Source organism: Stegodyphus dumicola, chromosome 6, assembly GCF_044657685.1.
Source record: "Stegodyphus dumicola isolate Sdum_Otavi_A_Nest chromosome 6, ASM4465768v1".
NCBI lineage: Eukaryota > Metazoa > Arthropoda > Arachnida > Araneae > Eresidae > Stegodyphus > Stegodyphus dumicola.
The window spans coordinates 217,949,786-217,970,722 of record NC_140773.1 but is presented as its reverse complement, the minus strand read 5'-3'; the positions used below and the strand labels follow the sequence as shown (position 1 = coordinate 217,970,722).

General features: G+C 31.8%; 1 protein-coding gene across 5 annotated transcripts in view; it reads right to left on the bottom strand.

Annotated features, from left to right (window-relative positions):
* Window positions 1–10,688: 10,688 nt before the first annotated feature.
* Window positions 10,689–20,937, bottom strand: part of LOC118184088 (uncharacterized) — a 72,749-nt gene continuing 62,500 nt past the window's right edge. For all 5 annotated transcript variants that reach the window (XM_085819522.1, XM_085819524.1, XM_085819521.1 and 2 more), the window contains one exon: window positions 10,689–15,207. In XM_085819522.1, the coding sequence (XP_085675648.1) occupies window positions 14,873–15,207 (335 nt within the window). In that variant the 3' untranslated portion in view covers window positions 10,689–14,872. The remainder of the gene's footprint in view (window positions 15,208–20,937) is intronic.

Here is a 20,937-nt window from a genome sequence, read left to right as displayed (position 1 = left end):
GACTTGAGCAATAATCTGAAAAGTACACAGTTCGAATCACAGATTATTTTGTCTCAGAGAAATGAGAGATCATGAGACATGTCATGTGACATTTTCCGGAAAATTCCGATCGTGATTTTAGCTAATAAGCACTTAGAAACAATTTCGCTGCTAAAGTGCAAAATCGCACATTTATTTGTTTGGCGCTTTTTACAAGAGTAAGAAGAATTGGATTTTTCTCAATTTTCTTTGACTTTTTAAGTGAAAATAGGTTGATGTGTACATGGATAAAGTCAAGGGTGTGCGCAGTGCCAATTCTGGGATCTTTTTTTTAAGTGAAAATAGGTCGACGTGTACATGGATACCGCGTATGTGAAATTCTTAAAAACGCGCGAAGCAGTGGGCGATTCTGCACTTTCTCCCAATTTCGCATCTAATCTTCGTCATGATTAAGCACTTTTGTTCCATAAAAGTTCTAGCATAAACGTTATTCGGCTAGCAGATTGTTGGAAAAAATGTTGAGTAAAAAAAAAAAAAAAAGGCAGTTTTCGGATAACGCTCTTGGCGACCTCGCTGCGGCGGCCGGTGGTGGCGATTTCCGCCAAACCCGGCTACCGACCCCGACAACTTTCTGCTGACATTTAGGTTACTGTAGAATCCGGAGTATCGGGAGGGATTTAGGGAAAACTTCTGAGTGCTCATATTGAAGGTCACGTGACCATTTCTCTTCGCTTCTGCTGCGTGGTTAGAAGTTGAGAAGTTTGTCTCCTACTTGATCGGAGCGTAGGTAAATAAATAATAATGTTAAATGGGAATTAAAACCGATAATTATTTTTGGCGCATTTCTGAAATCCAAGATGGCGGCCAAAAACTCGCCAAATTCAGCCAAGAGCCGGTTATCCGAAATGAGCCAAAAAAAACATGCCTTTACTTCGTGAAAACAAAATGGCGTCCAAAAAAAAACCTAGCAGGTTGCTGTAGCAGGGTTGGTCGCCAAAGTTTCGCCAAGTTACCATAATCCGAAGATTCACTAAAAATATTTATAAATTCATCCATCAATATTATGCAGAAATAAAAAGTACAATTTGGTATAGAAAAAGTTTTGCAAAAATATTTTTACTTCTGTGTATAATCACCCTCGAAATCAATAAAGGTTTTACTCAAAATCTAAGCCAAACTGATGCTGTATTTTTGCATTCGAGTGTTTTTCTTTCATTTAATCATCTGTTACTAAAATTATCTTTTTTAGAAGTGGATAAATTTAGTGTTTAATATATTCCTAAATTCTCCAGCCATTAAATTTCTTCATTGTATCTATATAGATATTGCTGGTTTTACCTAAGACAGATGATTGTGGTCCTGAATAAAATAGCTGAAATTGTGGCTGTATTTTCACAAATCCAGAACCTTCAGATCTGAAAAATTACATGTATATGTTACCGTGAAAGACCGAAATTGGAGAATGTCGACTTTCACTGGAGAATATCAACATTCGCCAAATACGTCGGTGAAAGACAGAATATTTCACTACATTCTTGTATATTCGGACCCTCACTGGTTGACAATCACAGATATGCTCTGGTGAAAGTCGAAAAGAGAGGTCATAAAGTGCCATAATAGTTTAAGTTGTTGCAATAAAGAAGATTTGAATCACATAATTTAGTAAGTTTTTTATTACTGTTATTTTATTTTCTCATTTAGAACGTACTGTATAATTAAGTAAGTTTTTAACTTCTATTATTTTCCTTTCTCATTTTGAATATATTGTGTGTTTTAGGTTCTCATGTTCTTATTTTAAGCCTCAAGTGCGTTTACTTGCGACTGAATTACGGAGGAGAAAATATAATATTGTTATATGTTCAACATTCACCATTAGTACATGGTGAATGTCGACATTGGTGTAAGTCAGAAATAAGAGCATTTGGAAAATATTTCGGACATACACCAAGAGACTAGGTGAATGTTGACATTCACCGGTGAAAGTCAACATTCTCCAGATTTCGGTGTTTCACTGTAACATATACATAATCATGATTATGTACCATGTTAAGCCATATTTATTATGAATAGGTAATCTTGAAGATAAAAGTCTATGATTAATTTTTGATGGTGAGGAAATTGCAAAGATTATTAGGAATTACAGAAAGTTTAATTCATTAAAAAATGTTTAAATATATTCTGAAAGAGGCATGTATAAAATAGGTTAGTTATGTGGGGGAAAAAGACCCTTAAAGAACTCTGTCTGTATCAAATTTAATGGCATCAATCTCACTCTGCATTGTGAAATAACTGCTTTCATTGGTTTGATGAAATAAAACAGATAATTTGCTAAATGTTGTTTCAGCAGATGAAAATATTTCTGTGACAGCAAAAATTTAAAAATTACCAAATAGATAATCACGTTTCTTATACAGAAATAGTTATGAAAAAAAAAAAAATTATATTGTAAACTTTTGGTCTGCTGAAGTACTGAAGCTAAAACAAAATGGAATACAGAACTATGTAATATTGCCATGTTAATTAAATTTGCTTAAGCTTCTTTCCTTGAGCTCACGTAATTTTGGCATGGTTTATCGAGGCACATAAAGAATAATGAGATTCTGAATTAAGGAAATACATAATTTTTACTCAAAGAATCACTACAAAATTTCAACTGCTATGTACCTTTGCTATACCTTTTTTATTGATATCAAAACTTGAATGAAAATGAATATTAAAACATTGCTGCCATTAAATGGGTAACACCATGAAGTCAATGAAATGGCATGACATCAAATGAGAAAATATATATATATATATATATATATATATATATTTATTATTTATTTATTGCACATAAACAGTATGACATAAAGACAAAATGATTTAATTTGTAAGCATTCTGGAGATTTAAGGGGTGCAAAATTAGTAGAAACAGGTAACACACCTGGCAGCTAGAAAGGCCCTTACCCCATTAGGCATGGAGTCAGACTGGGCTTGGATGACAGAAATGGGCAACTCATTCCATGCTACTTCAAGTCTATTAGCTGGAGAGAGGTGGCGGGACAATCTCTCAGCAAATCCATGACCAGATGTTTTCGATGGGTGACAAATCTGGAGACCGGGCAGGCCAGAGCAGCAGTCGAATAACATGTGTATCGAGGAGGGTCAGAACACAACGTGCAGCATGTGGTCTCGCATTATCTTATTGGAACATTGTGTTTGGTGGTTTTGAAGATAATGCACAACCACTGAACATAAGATGTCAGAAATGTACCCATCTACGTTCAAATTACTGTCGATCCGAACTAGAGATATGCTTGGTGTGTACTCAATGGCTGCCTAAACCATCACACCAGGTGCTGGGCCCCTATGTCGATAATGAATGCAAGCAGGTGACATGTGGTCTCCTCGAACACTCTAGGCACGTATACGGCCATTAGAATACTGCATGTAGAACCGGGACTTGTTTGAAAAGGTGACATTGTGCCACTCCTGTTGTCATTTGGGGTACCAGTGTCGGCATCTCGCTCTGTGCTGCATTGTCAAGGGAGGACGAAGTAATGGTCCTCCTGCTAATAGTCCACGCTGCTGCAAACAATGACGCACCTTACGAGTTGATACTGGGTGTGCTGCAAACATGCCCATTTCCTGACTAATGGTTCTTGATGTGGTCATATGATTTTGCAGGGCTAACCTCACAATACGTCTGTTCTGTCTGGCGTCAGTAACGGAAGGGCTTTGAGATACTGCATGTCATTCAGTATTACCCTCAGCATCCATCGGTTCCATATTCACATGATAGTGATTGGATTTCGACCAATGTCAAGTGTGTTGTATGCAAATGTAGGAAAATAACACTTCTCTGACTCTATTTTATTCCTTACAATGATATATGTACTTATTTATAATATTTATTTACATTTTACATGCACATCATCCCACGATAGAATACCGATCTTTGTTTTTCGCGGGGACGAGAAAGTGTTGCCATTCCACTTTAACTAAATTAGAAACTTGACGGAACTGAAACGACGCTACACAGTGCAACCAGCTATATCACGGAACGATAATCTCACTTTTGATAGGCAACAATCCTGCCTCTACTGAATTTCAAAACTTGCTAGTAAGCATTTTTCTCTTCTTATTCGAGACATAACACAATATTCGGAGCAAATTCCAACCATACAAAGCATTTTCTGAATGAGAAATCCCCTACATAACTTTTCTTTTATGCAGTGCTTCAGATGTCATTTCTTTCTACTGCATCGTCTAAATGCGCTGAAATACTAATAACTTGCATATCCCTACCTCTTCTTCCTTTCATGTGATTTTTATGCTCGTCAGATCATTCCTTCCTGGTGTTGCAATTTTAATAGCTAGCAGTGTAGTTATAGGAAAACATAATAATGAAGAATTATTCTTCATTATTATAATAATAATGAAGAATTATTTCTTAATAATAATGAATATAATTTCTATAATAATAATGAAGAATTATTTCCTTGTTAAGAAATAAATATTTTAAGAGTTTCAGTTCCTTTATTGGTAGGAAAATCAAAAGAGAAATGTGGAAGGAGAGTCCTTTTGAATTTGTGCAGTCTATTCTACAGTAGAATCTGCAGAATAAAGTTTCAAATATTGTAACACTGCTAGTTGTGAGAAGAGCTTTTCTAACTGACTATAAATCTTTATTTTGCATTTAAGAAATCTTTCTATATTGTTTACATAACAGTACTGGAGCAATCAAGTAGACTTCTATGATGTTATCAAAGGTTTTGAGAACCAAAAAACAAGCAAAATAATACAATTTTGAAATGTTGGGAATTTTCTTAAAATTCAGATTTTTCTTCAAAAATAAAGAATTTGAATTTATCTTCCTATATTTCATTTTGACACCTTTTTAGTTATTTGTAGTTAAGAGGAGCACCTAATGTTCTAGCAGTGCCACTGACCCACTGTTAAAAGTGTATTTAATTTCATTGGCAATATTTTACTAGAATTTAGAACAACCTTGAGTAGTGATAATCTAAACAAATCTAATATAATAGTGATAATCTAAACATGTATGTAAAGACAGAAATATTATTTATTTTCATTAAACCAAAATAAATGTGGATTAGGAAATCCATCTATTAGTAAAAATGTTAATTTATTGAATTGCCAGAATTCTTTACATTTAATGAACTATTCTCCTGTTAGCAGTTTCTCATCTGTTAGATTCCACGCCTGTTAACATGCATACTTTAGGCTCTAATCTTAATACTTGAAGAATTAAGGTAAAAGTCATTGTCTACATCAAAATGTTTGTTGATCATACTGAACTTTCAACTGTCAGCAAAGAAAAATATTAATGCAGCTCTTCCCAGAATTAATCCCCCCTTGAAAAGCAAGCTAAACTTAGCAATTATTTTATGAATATTCAGAAACCAATAATGTAAGTAAGTTTGTAAAAAGATGTAGTAAAACATATTTTAATATTTAATTAATTAAAAAGCATTATAATTTTCCCTTTGGTAATGAAATTCTTTGAAAATTTGTGTGTACGCATATATGTATGTATATCACATTAATGTTGTGAATCATATGAATTTATGTCGCATTTTTACTCCAAGGTAGTTTTGAGGATTTTTTAAATGGGCTTTGATAAGACCTTAATTAGATAATGGAAATATCGGGTTGTCTGGAAAATAATGCAGGTTTTTGCAACTGTTTATCTTTCCTGTGCATTTTTAGCAACAAAAATATTTTGTTGCTAAAAATGCACAGGAATTTCTTTTATATATAATTTTGAAGCTCTATTTTTCACTCTATATTTCTATAATAATTTTGTTCCAAAATTATTAAAAAAATTATTTACTAGATGTTTTGGTTTAGATATCAAAACAAGATTTTTGGCAAATTTACTTTTATGAGTACAAGTTAGGCCACAGCGCAGCATAAACAGCTCGAAATGTCAATGAAGTATGGGCGAGAAAAGTTTTACTGAATCTACAGTTCAACAGTGGTACCAAAAGTTTCGCCGTGAAGAATTTGACCTGGAAGATCAAGAGCATCATGGATGCTCTTTAGCTGTTAATGACAACGATTTGAACACTTTAGTTGAAACAAACCTGTACAACAACTGTTCGAGAGCTTGCGGAGGAGCTTCGCGTAAACAAAACAACAATTTCTGATCACTTGAATCGTATAGAAAAGTCAAAGGAGCTCGATAAGTGGGTGCCTCACGATTTGAGTGAAAATAAAAAAAAACCTTGTTTTGAAGTGTCGTCTGCTCTTCTTCTCCACAACAAAAATTACCCTTTTCTTGATGGAATTATTACGTGCTATGATAAGTGAATTCTTTATAACAATCGGCAACATTCGGCTCAGTGGTTGGATCGCGGTCAGACACCACAACACTTTCCAAAGACAAATTTCGACCAAAAGAAAATTATGGTGCCTGTTTGGTGGTCTCATTCACCACGGCGTTCTAAATCTGGGCAAAGCAATTACGGCAGATAAGTATTATCAGTAAATCAACGAAATGCACCAAAAATTGGAATACATGTGCCAGATATTGGTCAACAGAAAGAGGCCAGTTTTTCTCCACGACAATGCTCAGCCACACGTGTACGTTGTGCAGCAGACTCTACAGAAATTGAACCAATTGGGATATGAGACTCTTCCTCTTCCCCCATATTTGCCTGACCTCTTGCCAACAGATTACCACTTTTTCACACATCTGGATAACAATCTGCAGAAGAAATGCTTCAGAAGCCAACATGAGGCCAAAAACGCCTTAACAACTTTATCACGTCCAGAACTCCATAATTTTATTCTACCGGCATAAATAAACTTATATCTCATTGGCAAAAATGCATTGATTCATCTGGTGCTTATTTTGATTAATAAAATTGTTTTTGAGTTAAGTTATGATACTTTAAAGGTATAGGCTAAAAACCTGCATTATTTTCCGGACTACCTAATATTAAATAAAGAATAAAAAGTAGGCCAATGGAAACAAAAATAATAGTCTGATACCAATTTAATACACTTATGTTTGTAAAAAGTGCAACAAAATGAAGGAATTGTCGTAAGTGAATGAAATTTATTTCACATATTACTGATAGTGGGAGAAATAAATTATCATATTTACAATAGGAAAAAAAAAAAAAAAGAATGCCAGAAATCAGTACTTTGTGTGTCCACCATGCTGAGCGATGAGAGCCTATACATATTATGATATTGAATCATACAGGTTCTGAATGTAATCCTGGGGAATGGCATTCCATATGGCTTTGACTTGATGCCAAAGTTCAATCTAAGTGTGTGCTTGACCAGCTGTGTGAGTGAATGGCCAACCGATGAAATCCCAGACATGCTCAATGGGCGACAAATTCAGGGAATAAGCTAAGAAGGGCATTTTCTCGATTCATAATCAGATACCAATTTCCAATGCCAAATGACTCAATATTTTATAGTCAATTTTACAGTATGGGTTTTAGCATTATACTGTTGAAGAATCACATCAAGCTTATCAATCAATGCATGTTGTCAGACAGTTAAAGCCTATTTCATATGAAAATCCCAGATGATAACAAGAATCAAGTTGGGTTTGAAAATGATTGGTAGCATATCACCTTAATACAGATAATCAGTATACAATCACACAGCTAACACATAAATGCCGAGATAATTTTTGTTTTACAAAGTATTTGGAAATACCTTGTCTTAATCTGTGCAGTCATCTCTATCATCGCAATTGCTGAAATATACATCTATTATGCAAACATATAAAAAAAATTTAATCAATGAAATATAGAAAATTAGAACTTTCTTCAATAATGATGACTGCTCCAGAGACTTCTGCACCCAAATTTGCTAAACTTCCAAATATATTGATTTCTATTAAGTCATTTTCTATCCATGAATATGAACTGTGTAAAAATTACATGTCAGAAATACTGATTTTAATAAAAGACCATACAGTTCAAAAAAATAGTATTGCCACATATTATCAAAATATTAAAGAAACTGGTAGCAGATTGCAAAGATGTAAAGCAATCCACACACCCTGAAGATATTAGAAAGAAAATGCCAAATGTATACACTCCCCCAAATTTAAAATTTACCCAACAAAAATTATATAAAACCACTAAATGTAAATAAAAATAAATTATCCCAATTTGCAAGAGCAAAAATTTGAAAAAGAAAATTTATTAGACTTTAATTTTGATGTTGATGATATCGATAGAAATCTTCCTCCATACAAAAAGGCAGCAGCTGGTGTATATAAAATCCCTTATCCTTTACTTATGAAATCAAGTTGTGTTTCTGATGACAGGAATTACATATTACATTTTGCTGACATATCTTTAAATTTATTAGATCTAAAATCTTTATATCTTATGATACCAGCCGAAGAAGTTGAAATTTTAAGTGCCATATCTTGCAGTTTTGGAACTGGCTGGTTTTATGATACCATTATAGATGCCTTTTCTAGTATTATTTTAGATTCAAAATCATTGTCTTTTAAATATGGCCACACACAATATATATAGATGGGCAATTCAGTAGTGAATATACAAGTGAAGTTCAGCTAACTATAGTGGAATTAATTTTCATTATTATTAATGTTAGAGATCAGACGACAGAAGACTGGATAATGTCAAGTCCGCCGCCACATGTAAACCAAAATGAAATTATGAGCTGTGATGTGTTTGTATGCTTATCAAATTAGAAATAATCTTGATATAACATGCAATCTGAATATTTTTGAGTTTAGAAGATTTATGTACGATTTGTTAGGAGGAGACTGTTTGGCAGGTGATAAATATGTGCCTGTGATTTAGATTTTGTCTGTGACGTCGAAATTTACATGTCTTAGATAAGTAGTGAACAGTGACACGCAGCATTCTTTCAGTAGGAGGAGATTAAGAACAAAAGACACATGCTGAATATTTAAAAAAATGAACACAATATCTCTAACAAAATTAATGGAGGGCCATCGATCATTTACAAGTGGGCCAAACATAATCCGTTGTAAAGGAAGAGTTAGAAGTTTCTCAAAGTGTCATTTTCAGACTATGTAATCTGTTTTTGAAAATGGAAATGCTCACTGAAGATCAGGACAAGATTGTATGGAGTGAGGATGCTTATTTAAAAATGCGGCCAAAAGCCATACTTAACACTAACGGCCACAAGAAATCGCAATATGAACGCCCCTTTCCTGCAACAGCATTTTCAGAGAGCTACTGTGGTACCAGAGTTTTAACTCTAACTTTTTGAAATCAATTCCAATATGTGGGTTTGTATGCTCAAATATCTATTGTTTGTGTTTTGTTGACACGGGACCACCGTGCTGCCAGTAGAAGTTATCCACAGAAGCATCTCAGATGGGAATGAGATGAGTAGAGCAACATGCTCTTTACAGACGAGTCTCGCTTTAGTGTACAGCTGACAATAGGCGGGTTCTCATCTGGGAAGACCTACCATACAGAATACTCCTACATTTGTGCATTGAAAAAAAATCCTGATTTGGTGGAGGCGGAGTGTGATAATCTGGGCCAGTATTTCTATCCATGGCCGTACCTACCAGCACATGATCAGGAATGGCGCACTAACATCTCAGCGATATAGGGATAAGATCCTTAGACTTATTGGTCTTTTACACTGCACCAATCAGGAATGAATTTATTCTTATGAATGATAATGCCAGGCCACGTCCTGCAGAGTTCTGTTTCGATGAAGAAATCCTTCAAATGCTGGTATACTCATATATAGTAACAATCAATTTCAAAATTTATAATGTGTTATGTTAAAAACAAATCAAAATCTTAAAAAATTTTAATAAATGTTCAAGATTATAAATATTATAGAAAATAACTTCAGAAAAAACATCATTAAAAAATTACAGAATATTAATAAAAAAGGCATTTATAAATACTGAGTAAAAAATTATTTCATTATTTAAAATTTATGTACGATTAATTATTTATATTAAAATCTTTAATATACTAAAAATTGTAAATTTTAGTATATTAAAAAATTTTAATATACTAAAAATAGTCAAATTTTACTAGAAAACTACTTAATAAAATCAAGAAAACTACTTAAATAAAAAGGAATATATAAAGGTCCACAAAAGCCTAATGTGGCCATCATTTTCCCAATTACTGGTCATAGACAATTACAAAAAGTTTCAAATGATGCAAATACCACAATTTGTCATTTTTCAATTAAAAAAATCAATTTTGTAAAAATTACGAGATGTAATTTTTTTATATGTGCCCTCCTCTTTATGTTTAGGAAATATTTACACTCATTATTTAAAAAAAAAAAAAAAAAAAAAAAAAAAAAAAAAAAAAAAGTTTCACTCCCAACATCATAGTATTTATGCTTCTATAATATTAAACATAAATTATGCTTATGTTATTTATTGAAAATGAGAAAAATAATGTTAAATGCAATATTATAGATTTCAATATATTTATTTAAACATTTGATTTTATTTACAATTGGCATAGTAAAATATTATGAAATGCTTCTCAGAAAATGAGTATAACAATCAAAGATGCTAAGATTTTAACCATTTAAAAATATACACACACTCTTTATATAAATAACAATGAGTCACAGAGAAGAAAATTTTTTTTTGTCTTAAAATGGTAATTTATTATATATGATGTTGAATAATGATTATTCTTTAAATGTTACATATTTAAAAACTAATTATTCAAATTAGACAGTAACAAGACAGCTTCATATTTATTAATTCCAACATGCTACTTGATGGCATTATGTAAATCATAATGATTTTAGAATTATTTTTAAATGTGGGATAAATATAAGCAAAGTTACACCTTAAGAGATATACGAACAGCAATTACACTCAATTTCATACATAACTGAGCTTTAGATTCAGATAATTTTAAATTAGGGTTAGAAATAATTTATAAATAACAAAGTTTATACACAAAAAAATTCAAAATTTTTTAATTGCTCACCAGATATCAAATCACCAATAAAAAAGTACACCATAAACTCCAATTTACTGAAAACTACATAAAAGATAATATCAATCAGATACGCTCAAGCTTAAATACTGTATATAACTAAAATGCATAATTTTTTATCTATAATTTAAAAAAGACAGGGAAGTTATTTTATATACATTAAGGCTACTTTGTGTAAATATTAATTTTACCAAAAGTTCTCCTGCAAGAAAATTGAATTACGTTTTTCCTTTATCAGCAAACAAAAAATTTTTACAATTTTAATAACCATCCATTAAGCAGCAGTAATATTTAATTATGCTTAATTATTAATTCAACTGTTGCTCTGAAGCCTGAACATTTAGAATTAAAAAATGTCAGTAATATTGTGTAGGTTATTAAAATAAGATATTTTTAAAATGCTATATAAAAAACATTTTATTGAAAATACCAGGAGTGGTATAGATCTTTGAACACTTACTGTAAAGGCTCTCATTTTTGTGAGGCTTTAATTTTCGCGAGCCCGTCATAATTGTGAAAATTTAAGCCTTGATAATACTTTTTTTTTTCTGCCTCAAATAATAATAAAAATTCAGAAATTTTTCACTTACCCAAAATTTAATGATTTATTGCACAGTTACAAGCTTTTTCTTGACAACTTTCTTTCTTATAACTATTTTTTAAATAATATACAACTATATTTCTCTAATATAAAACAATAAAATTAATAGAAGGCAGCTCATTCACTTAGAATACTATTTATACCAGCTTCTTTGAAGCCATTCAAAATTATCTCATGTTTGGCTTCAATGCCGTTAAATACGTGCACAAGCCTAGAAGCGAGAATCGGTTTCAGTCGTGATATTAGCAAGTTCACAGATTCTTTTTCCTTTAGAAATTGAAGCTCATTAGAATACCACTCAATAAACTCATTCTTGAGCAAACACTTGAACTCGTCATTTACAGTTAAGTCCAAAGGAAGTTTCTTAAAATGCTGTATGCAAAAGATGTACTTTTGGAATTTTTTAATACTCAGGTACTTTTGAAATTTTTCAACTTTTGGTTCTGTTCATATAAAATTCGCGAGAAAATTTCAGCTCATGAAATCACCAATATATTCATTTTTGCGAAAATTACGGCCCGCGAAAATAAGGGCCTTTACAGTATTTAATAATAGCGTATAAAGTTTTCTATGACCTCATCAGTGACTTTTAATCAACAGGTATTTTGGAAAAGCAAATAACAGATCTCAAATTTCTAATAATATTTTATATAAAAAGAATATCACTTAGAATATATATGGTATTAGAAACATCTTTTATTAACTAAACTCGAAATATTCATAAAAAGTATAAGTCGAATATTTTACAAATCAAATCTTCTTTAATTTATATCAGTTAGATATACTACAAACTATAAAGCCTTAAATGATCAAGTGCATTTATTGCTCTTAAATTGTTGATTAAGCAATTAGAGACTGATCAAATTAGAAAGACACCATTTTACAAATCACAACAGTCTGAGAAGTGTTTATGCATAAGGTCACATACAAGACACTTTATATTATGTGCAATGGCATTACTTGTCAAAGGACATGGCAGACAAATGCAGGACAGCATAACATAACAGTCCATTAGTGAAAATTTAGAAAGATCCCATTAATGACAAATATAACACAAAACTATATCAAAATTCACTGGTCACATTTAGAATGAAAACATTTTAAATAATGAACTTAAGAACATCATGAATGAAAATAATACTAATAAATATAATTGTCTCATATTCAATAAGTAACAAATCCCAATATCCTAGTATTTAAAAATAAGATACAGAAAAAATGTTTTCTCATGCAATTTTTTAACTACTTTCAGTTACTCATAAGTTTCATTGTATATTCTTCTTTGTCACAAATTATGCATGAAATATAGAATAAGCATGCTAAATTGATATGAAAGTAGAACACACAAATACATACCCAAGGGAAAGAACTTTCAGTTACAAATTTCATTATTGGCAAATAGTTATTCTACTACAGGAGTATGATTTAACAACTCAAAAATTATTAAAATACTAGGTCTTAAAAACTTGATATTATAGGCGCCATGTGATTTGTATAGATCTTCCTTCGTTTGGCAATCAAAAAGATTTCAACTTGCCTGGATAAAGCTATAGTATACAATGAAAAAAATATCTATATATGATGACTCATAAACAGAAACAGCAATGCTCCTCATATATTAGATAGGATTTTTTTTTATTACAGCACAATACTTGAACAAAGGCTGCTCAAGATCATTTATAAAATATTTGACAGCTAACAGTAAAAATGGATAATCAGTATCTCTTACAATACAATAATGTGTAAAGTAGAGGATTTATTCAGTTTCCAGAAATGGCAAACAACTGTGGTTAAATGATTTTCACAGCATCTTAAAAACAATAATGTTTCTAAATTGCTTGCACTCATCAACAACTAGCATGCATCATTGTTGGTCCACAAATAGTAAAATAATGCAACAGCAGCAAGAAGTGGACCAGCCACAACTCACTGGTGCTGAGGTTAGCAAAGTGTTGTTGCACTTTGTACACTGCATTTTGTACAAAGCAACAGAATGAATTACACACAGGTATAACAATAGTGAAATTAATTATTACCTCAAAAGATTTCATTTTCCTTCTTTAACAAAGGATTACATGATTGCTAATACAACATGCAAAAGATTGAGCATAAAAGACTACCACACTGAAAATAAAAGACCAGATCTGAAAAATCACGACTTCTATTATAACAACTTCTTATTTTGGGCACATGTACAAAATTTTCAAAAGAAGCATTCGCATGTGTCAGACTGTGGAAAAAAAATAGGCACATGAACAAAAAATGGAGTTTTGTGCAACGTTCCTGGGAAACTCTCAGACTCACAAATCAATAATAATACTTACTAGATGAGAACTAGTAATTACGTATACTTCTCTAAGGTTGCTGCATTTTTTGAAAGAAATCCAACTTTTCACGACGTAAATCTTAAATCTATTCAAGCATTTGTGGTCTGAGATGGGGAAGTGCATTTACGAAACATCACCTCAAGCACTTAATTGAATGATTTACAGCTAACATCAAAGTTTCAGGTTTCAAAATGCACCAAATACCAACCAAAATCTCATATCATCCATGTCTTAGTAAAAGCAAAAAGTGACAGAAGACTTGATATTGTTTTTGGTAGAAGACTGTAATATTTTGATTGATCAAAATATGTTGTTTAATATACTCCAGAATTTTGATACTTACCAAGAGATGACAACACTCTTTTCTTCATTTACTTATCTTAAATATAGAATGCTGAGAGTTCACATCCTTCATTTTACTACTTAGTAGGGGAAGCCTTCCTCACACACAATATAAAAAGTTTGAGCATTTATTGTCCAATTAAGAGTTTAATTAAAAATGTCTGAAAAATATTTTTTCAGTTTTATTGTCAATATCAAATGAAAACATCACCGGACTTTTTTTTTTTTTTTAAATGAATTGAATTATTTCTTTGTTAAGAAAAATACAGCACTTATTTCAATTGCAATCATATACTATTTGCTCAGCAAAATGCAGTTAGATATCTAATATTGCAATTCAACCAACTTCAATTTATACTAAAATTCCATATATATGCATATTTTTAACAACATTAATAATCATACAAAGGAAACCTTTATTATCATGAAGTAGGCAATGCACAATTATTAGTGCATACTTTCCAGTAAAATCAAGGCATATTTAGTAATATCCCTGGGACTCTACACAATTTATAACATAATAACAATATCATATCCACAGCAAAATTACTGTGATTTTCAGTAATTATGTAATCTTTAAACAATAACACATTTCTCACTTCCCAAATACTCACATTACCAATAACCTTTTCAAAAATAGTAAAATATTATTTCAATTTTAAAACAACATTTTTATTAGAATCTGGAGCACCACCAATTTCTACAAATCGGCTTTCATTCTGCAGAGCGGAGCCAGAAGTATCTGCATTAAGACCAGGATTGTGCAAACCATATTCAGGAATATCCCCATATTTTCCAACTTTTATAGGAGGAACATCATCAAAAACTTTTAGCATATCAGGGTAAGATTCCTGGAAATAATCTGCTTTCATCTGAGGAGCATATTCTTTATAATTGCTGGAAACATTTTCATCACTCATTTTTCGAGTCAGAGGACTTGAATCTACATTATCTTTAGAAGACAGCAAAACTCGAGAGCGACCTATAGCATAAATATCAAAAATTATACCATATAAAGAAACATTTCAAGTTTAATTAATTGAAAATAATTGGAAAAAATTATTCACTTTCATTACAGAAAAAAATAATAAAAATATAAGCAAGATGCACCATATAAAATTTTTAGATACAGAAATAATTTGTTTTTATTTATTCCCTATTCATTATAGAAAAGTTGTCATCATATCATTTGCTTTTAAGGTAAACAAGTAAAACTAAACTATTTAACTGTATTATTAATTCTTTGTATTATTATGCTATTGCAAAAACCTGATTCTCAATGGAAAACATTTCTAGTATAAGCACTCAATGGATAAGGTAGTATAGTGTCTCAATGGATAAGGGCACATATGCTGAAAGTAATGCAATGTTGACTTGTCTAATAGCATTCGAAGTGGACACCCTGTAGAGTTAGATAATGATGCTTTAAAATCACTGGTGGAAACTGATCCCAAACTGAGTATGCAGGAAATAGCAAACATTCTTCAGGCTACTTGGGCAACAGTACAAAGACATCTTCAAGAAATCAGGAAGGTTTACACACAGGGCATATGGGTTCTATGTCTACTGTCAGAGATGAATATAGAGCAAAGGCATACAATTTGCACATCTCTATTGTGCAGACAATAAAGTGATCCATTTCTATGATGGATTGTTACTGGTGATGAGAAAGGGATCTTATACAACAACAACAAGCACAGGAAACAATGGCTTTCTGCAAATCAACTAGCTATACCCACTCCTAAACCATCCTTCAGTTTATAGAAGGTGTTATTGTTCATTTAATGGGACTGTGGTGGCACAATTCATTTTGAACTATTGAAACTGGAAGAAAAAGTTAAGGCTGAATTGTAATGGCAACAACTAGATATATTACATACGAATTGTTGGTAAAAATGCCAGCTATGGTGAACAGAAAAGGAGTAATATTGCAATACAAAAATGCCAGACCACATGCAGCAAGATTAACCCAAGAAAAAATAAGGCAGATAAATGGAGAGGTTTTACCATATCCACCCATATTCTTCAGACATAGCACCATCATAAACAATTTTCATTTATTCTGATCCATGGAACATTCCCTGAATAAAAATATCGATAATGTGCGAGCTCACCTAGAATAATATTTTTCTTCAAAGCAAAGAAAATTTTATGAACAGGGGATTGAAAGTTTACCAGCAAGATGGCAGAAGGTATTAGATAATGAAGATTACATAATCAACTGAAGATAAATGTAAATATTTTTTGTTGTTGTTGTCTCTGAAATAATTGATTACTTATGGGTACACCTTTCAGTTCCATTTTTGGAGCACACCTTGAAATAAGGAAAAAAAGAAAGGATACAATATTCATCATTATGGACCGGATTAGAGTACCACGTCAAAACTTTTTGTAAAACATGCAAAAATTGTCATTTGAAGAGTCCAGGAGAGAGATCAGACCAGATTTCCATAGCACCTCTCTGAAAACCAGAATTACCTTTTGAAATAGTGAACATTGACATAATTGGACCTACTGAACTTTCTTCTGCTCGAAAACACAAATACGTGTTATGCCTGATAGATCAACATTTTCGATAGCTAGAAGCAATCTCACTGCAAAGCTTGACAGCAAAAGCCACTTGCTATACACTTTTAAAGATATTTATGTGAACAGGAATTCCTAATACAACAGCAAGTGACAATGGAAGCAACTTTGTTTCAAAATTAATTTAAGAATTTCAGAAAAGACTAAGTTCTCATTCTAGATTCTTCATCTCTACTTACAGAGCTTCAAATGTATTGGTTGAAAGATGTAAAAGGTCCCTCAAGCAAATGTTACATCATGTCATCAAGACTGTCCCTTCGAATTGGGAACGACATCCCGTATTTACTCTTCGCTTCTCAAGAAGTAACGAGCTGCACCACCAGAATCTCATCATTTCAGCTGATTTATGGAAGACATCCAAAAGGTCCTTTAGCAGTATTAAAGACTTCATGGTTCAGAGAAATACTTACCGATTAATCTAAGTGGATTGTAAGTGAATTACTTACAGCATTTAAATATAAAGTCCGAACAAGCAGCCAAACACGCCAATTTAATTGCAAGTGAGAAACAACAAAAACATGCTGAGTATTTTAACCGAAGATCAATGCCAAAAAATTTCAAAATTGGGGAACAAGTCTATTTATTCATCTCTTCAGATAACTCATTCTATGTAAGCTGGTTTAAACCAGGAGGAATTGTTAAGTCATTGTCTACCTCATTCTTATAAAGTACAACTACCTGATGGAAAGATACAAGCATGTGCATTCAAATAAAATTCGAAACTTTCAAGTTAGCATCAATGCAGTTAGAATGACTTTGAAAGCAAAGAATTTGGAGAAATTATAAATTTGCCAAGAAAAGATTTCTCAAGCCTGTGGAAGATTTAAAAAAATAGATGAGAATTTGAATTTAGACAATTAAAAGCCCCAGCAAAGAAAGAAATTAATCACTCTCCATCAATCAACACCAAGCATTATTCGACGGAAAGCTGAAAATAGCCAAAATTGAAGCCCATAAAATTAGATTAATACTAAACATAGAACGAAAAGCAACCTTACATCAACTGGATTCCTGAAGGACTGCAAACCAAGGTTGACAAAGAGGTAGAACATTTATTAAAATCAGGACTAATAGAAGAAAGAAATGCCAAAATAGCTCACCTAGTAGTTTGTGTAAGCAAGAAAGCTGGAGATATCAACCTGTGTAGACTATACAGCACTGAATGCAGTGACAAATCTGGACGATTTTCCTGTGGAAAATACTATCCATTTGATATACAACACAGGAAAAGTCATAACAACACTGGATTTACTCAAAGGACATTGGGCTACACCTATGGAAGAATGAAGTGAAGAATACACATCCTTAAAACTCATTGAGGTAAATTATCAATTTAAAGTACTACATTTTGGTCTAAACAATTTTCAAAAGCCTATATTGACAATATGCTCTAATGATTTCAATACTTATCTCCAAAACCCGGATAAAATTTTCACCAAACAAGAATTATTTAAATTTGCTATCAATTTGAAAAATGCTCTTTTTCAAAACCACAAATTAAATATTTAGGACATATAATTGGATAAAGGAAACATCAAGCAGATCCAAAGAAAATAGAGGCAATCAAGACTCTGAAAACATGGAAATGAAGACTCATTTCGGCACTTTTCTGTTTCGCCAACACAAATCTCGCCAATTAGACTTTATTGGTGAAAACACACAGTATACACATAAAAAGTGTTGACAAATGTTAATTCTAAGACTTTTTTATTTTGAAGGTATAAATATTTTAATGTTGTTTAACATTTTGTAAAAAAGCCATTAAATAAAGAAAATAAATTTGTAAAAAGACATTAATTTAAGAATTTACTATGCTTTCATCGTACAACACCCTAATTCGCCGGTTCACATCACGACACCAAGTGATCTCATCTCACGTAAACTACGCTACAAAAATCTAATTCTTTCAGTAATTATCTACATTAATTTCAAGTTAAATCTTAATTTGGAATACAAGTTTAAATGCAAGTTCAATTCTCATTAGAATTGATGAATTTAACCCTTGACTTTGCCTTTTCTATATTTTCACTATCCGGTGAGTGTGTGATTGCATCCTAATTGACTTAATTACCACCTGCGAATGGCCTTAGGGCATAAAATTGAACTATCTGGTAAAAATTCAATGTAATTGTATGCCAGTATTGAAAGAAACAATCAATCCCATAAGAAATGGCTGCAACTTGTTTTGAAAATGTAAAAGTTAAAGTAAAAGGTCACCAGTGAGGATATTTTGTTTGGCATTGAGTGTACCATTATATTGGCGACTTTATCTCCTGCGCCAGCAAAACGGAAAAGTACCCTCATTTCAAAAGCTTTTTCAGACTGTGTAATTAATATTGAGATTACATCGCAAGGCATGCAGAGATTGCCTACCCCCTCATGAAAAAGAAACAACCTGAAATACTCAAATGGAGAGAAGTTCATGAGCTAGCATTTCAGCAAATGAAGGAGCGATTAGCAAAATAGATGGAACTGATCACCCCAACACCACATGATCCATTTGTCATTCATTCAGACACATCACAAGTCTGAGTAGATACATGTTTATCACAGAAAAGGGGAGAGAACAAGTCCCTGTATGCTACGTGAGTAAAAAATTATCAAAACCCCAACAAAGCAGTCAACTACAGAGCATGAAGCTTCTGCTAATGTATTGGCACTGAAAAAGTTTGAACCATGGATATTTGAAGCATTTGATTGTTGTTGTTTGATTTTTCAATTAATGCATGGATATTTGGTTCAGTTGTAAAGACTGCAATGGTGGGCCACAGCATTCCAGAATTCAGAAATTGTGCATTGCCCCAAAAGAAATCTATCTAGTGCAGACCAGATTGCCCCACCAGTGAACTTAAGGATACGTTTAACTTTAGGATATAACCATAAACGTTTACTTACTGTTTATATTTGTACGACATTTAGTATAATTAGTAATTAATCAGTTTTCTGTCCTTAATAATTTTACAGTTTTGTGAAAAATAGATATTTATATAATTTGAAATAAAAGAGAAGTAATTTTTTGTGTAACAGACATTTAAGATAAGTGGGTAAATTTGTTTGAATATTTTTTCAAGGATAACAATTAATTAAAAAAAAATTAATAGAAACTGTTTTAGGATTTAAAAAAAACTCTGCGTGATAAATATTTTTTAATTTCATGTATCTGAAAAGAACACAATTATATACCTATTTAAGTAGTGTGAATAGATAAATTTTAATAATGTTTTTAATAATAATCTTCACACATTGAAGCAGAAGGCTCAATTTTACTTGAAGTAATATTTGCATGGATATATTTTAATATGTTTGTAAAGAATATCACCTCATTTTCTTTTTGTTAAGAAGTAAGATATTGTTATAACAGTATTTGGAATCATTAGTGAAAGTTAAAAACAAGTGTGTATCTATCTACATTTATATAGTATAATGATATGTAATTATACCATTCCAAATATTTAAATGTATATGTAGATTTTTTCTTTCTTTTCTTACTGATCACAAAGAGTTGCTCGATTTTAGTTCACAGATTGATGATTGATTTGTAAACAAAATCAACAATCTTGCAATGGGGATGTAGTATCCGGTAATTGTTTGGCGATTAATAAGAGGCGCTTGGTGCGTTTGCCTCTTCTTCTGGGAGGTTGCAAATTTTTAGGTTAGTTAACTATTTGACATGGGCTAGCCAGGTACTCGATAGCTATATGTTGTAGAAATGATGCAATGCTCCGAGTGACGGTTTTAACATTAAGTTAATAAATATTTTGTTTGTGTTTCATCAAATAGTGCCTTTTAATCGCACAGCCATTACATAAATTCCTTAAAATACCAAACTAATAAAATTGTAGAGACACATAACTTATCATTCTGTCTATCTTCTAATTACAATAATTCCAAGCTTAAAATAAAGGTTGAAAATATATCTAGTTATTAACAGGTCAACCTGACAATTATACAAAACTGGAAACATAACAGAAATCAACTCTGCTGCTCATGGAAAATCCAAAATATAACAGTCAGGTCAAATTTAATATAAAGCTAATATAAAATACAAAGTAACAAAGCTCTGGCTCAATCTTAGCTACTTGCGAAGAAATTTCAGCTTGCTAAAGCCAACAAAGTTTGAATGCAA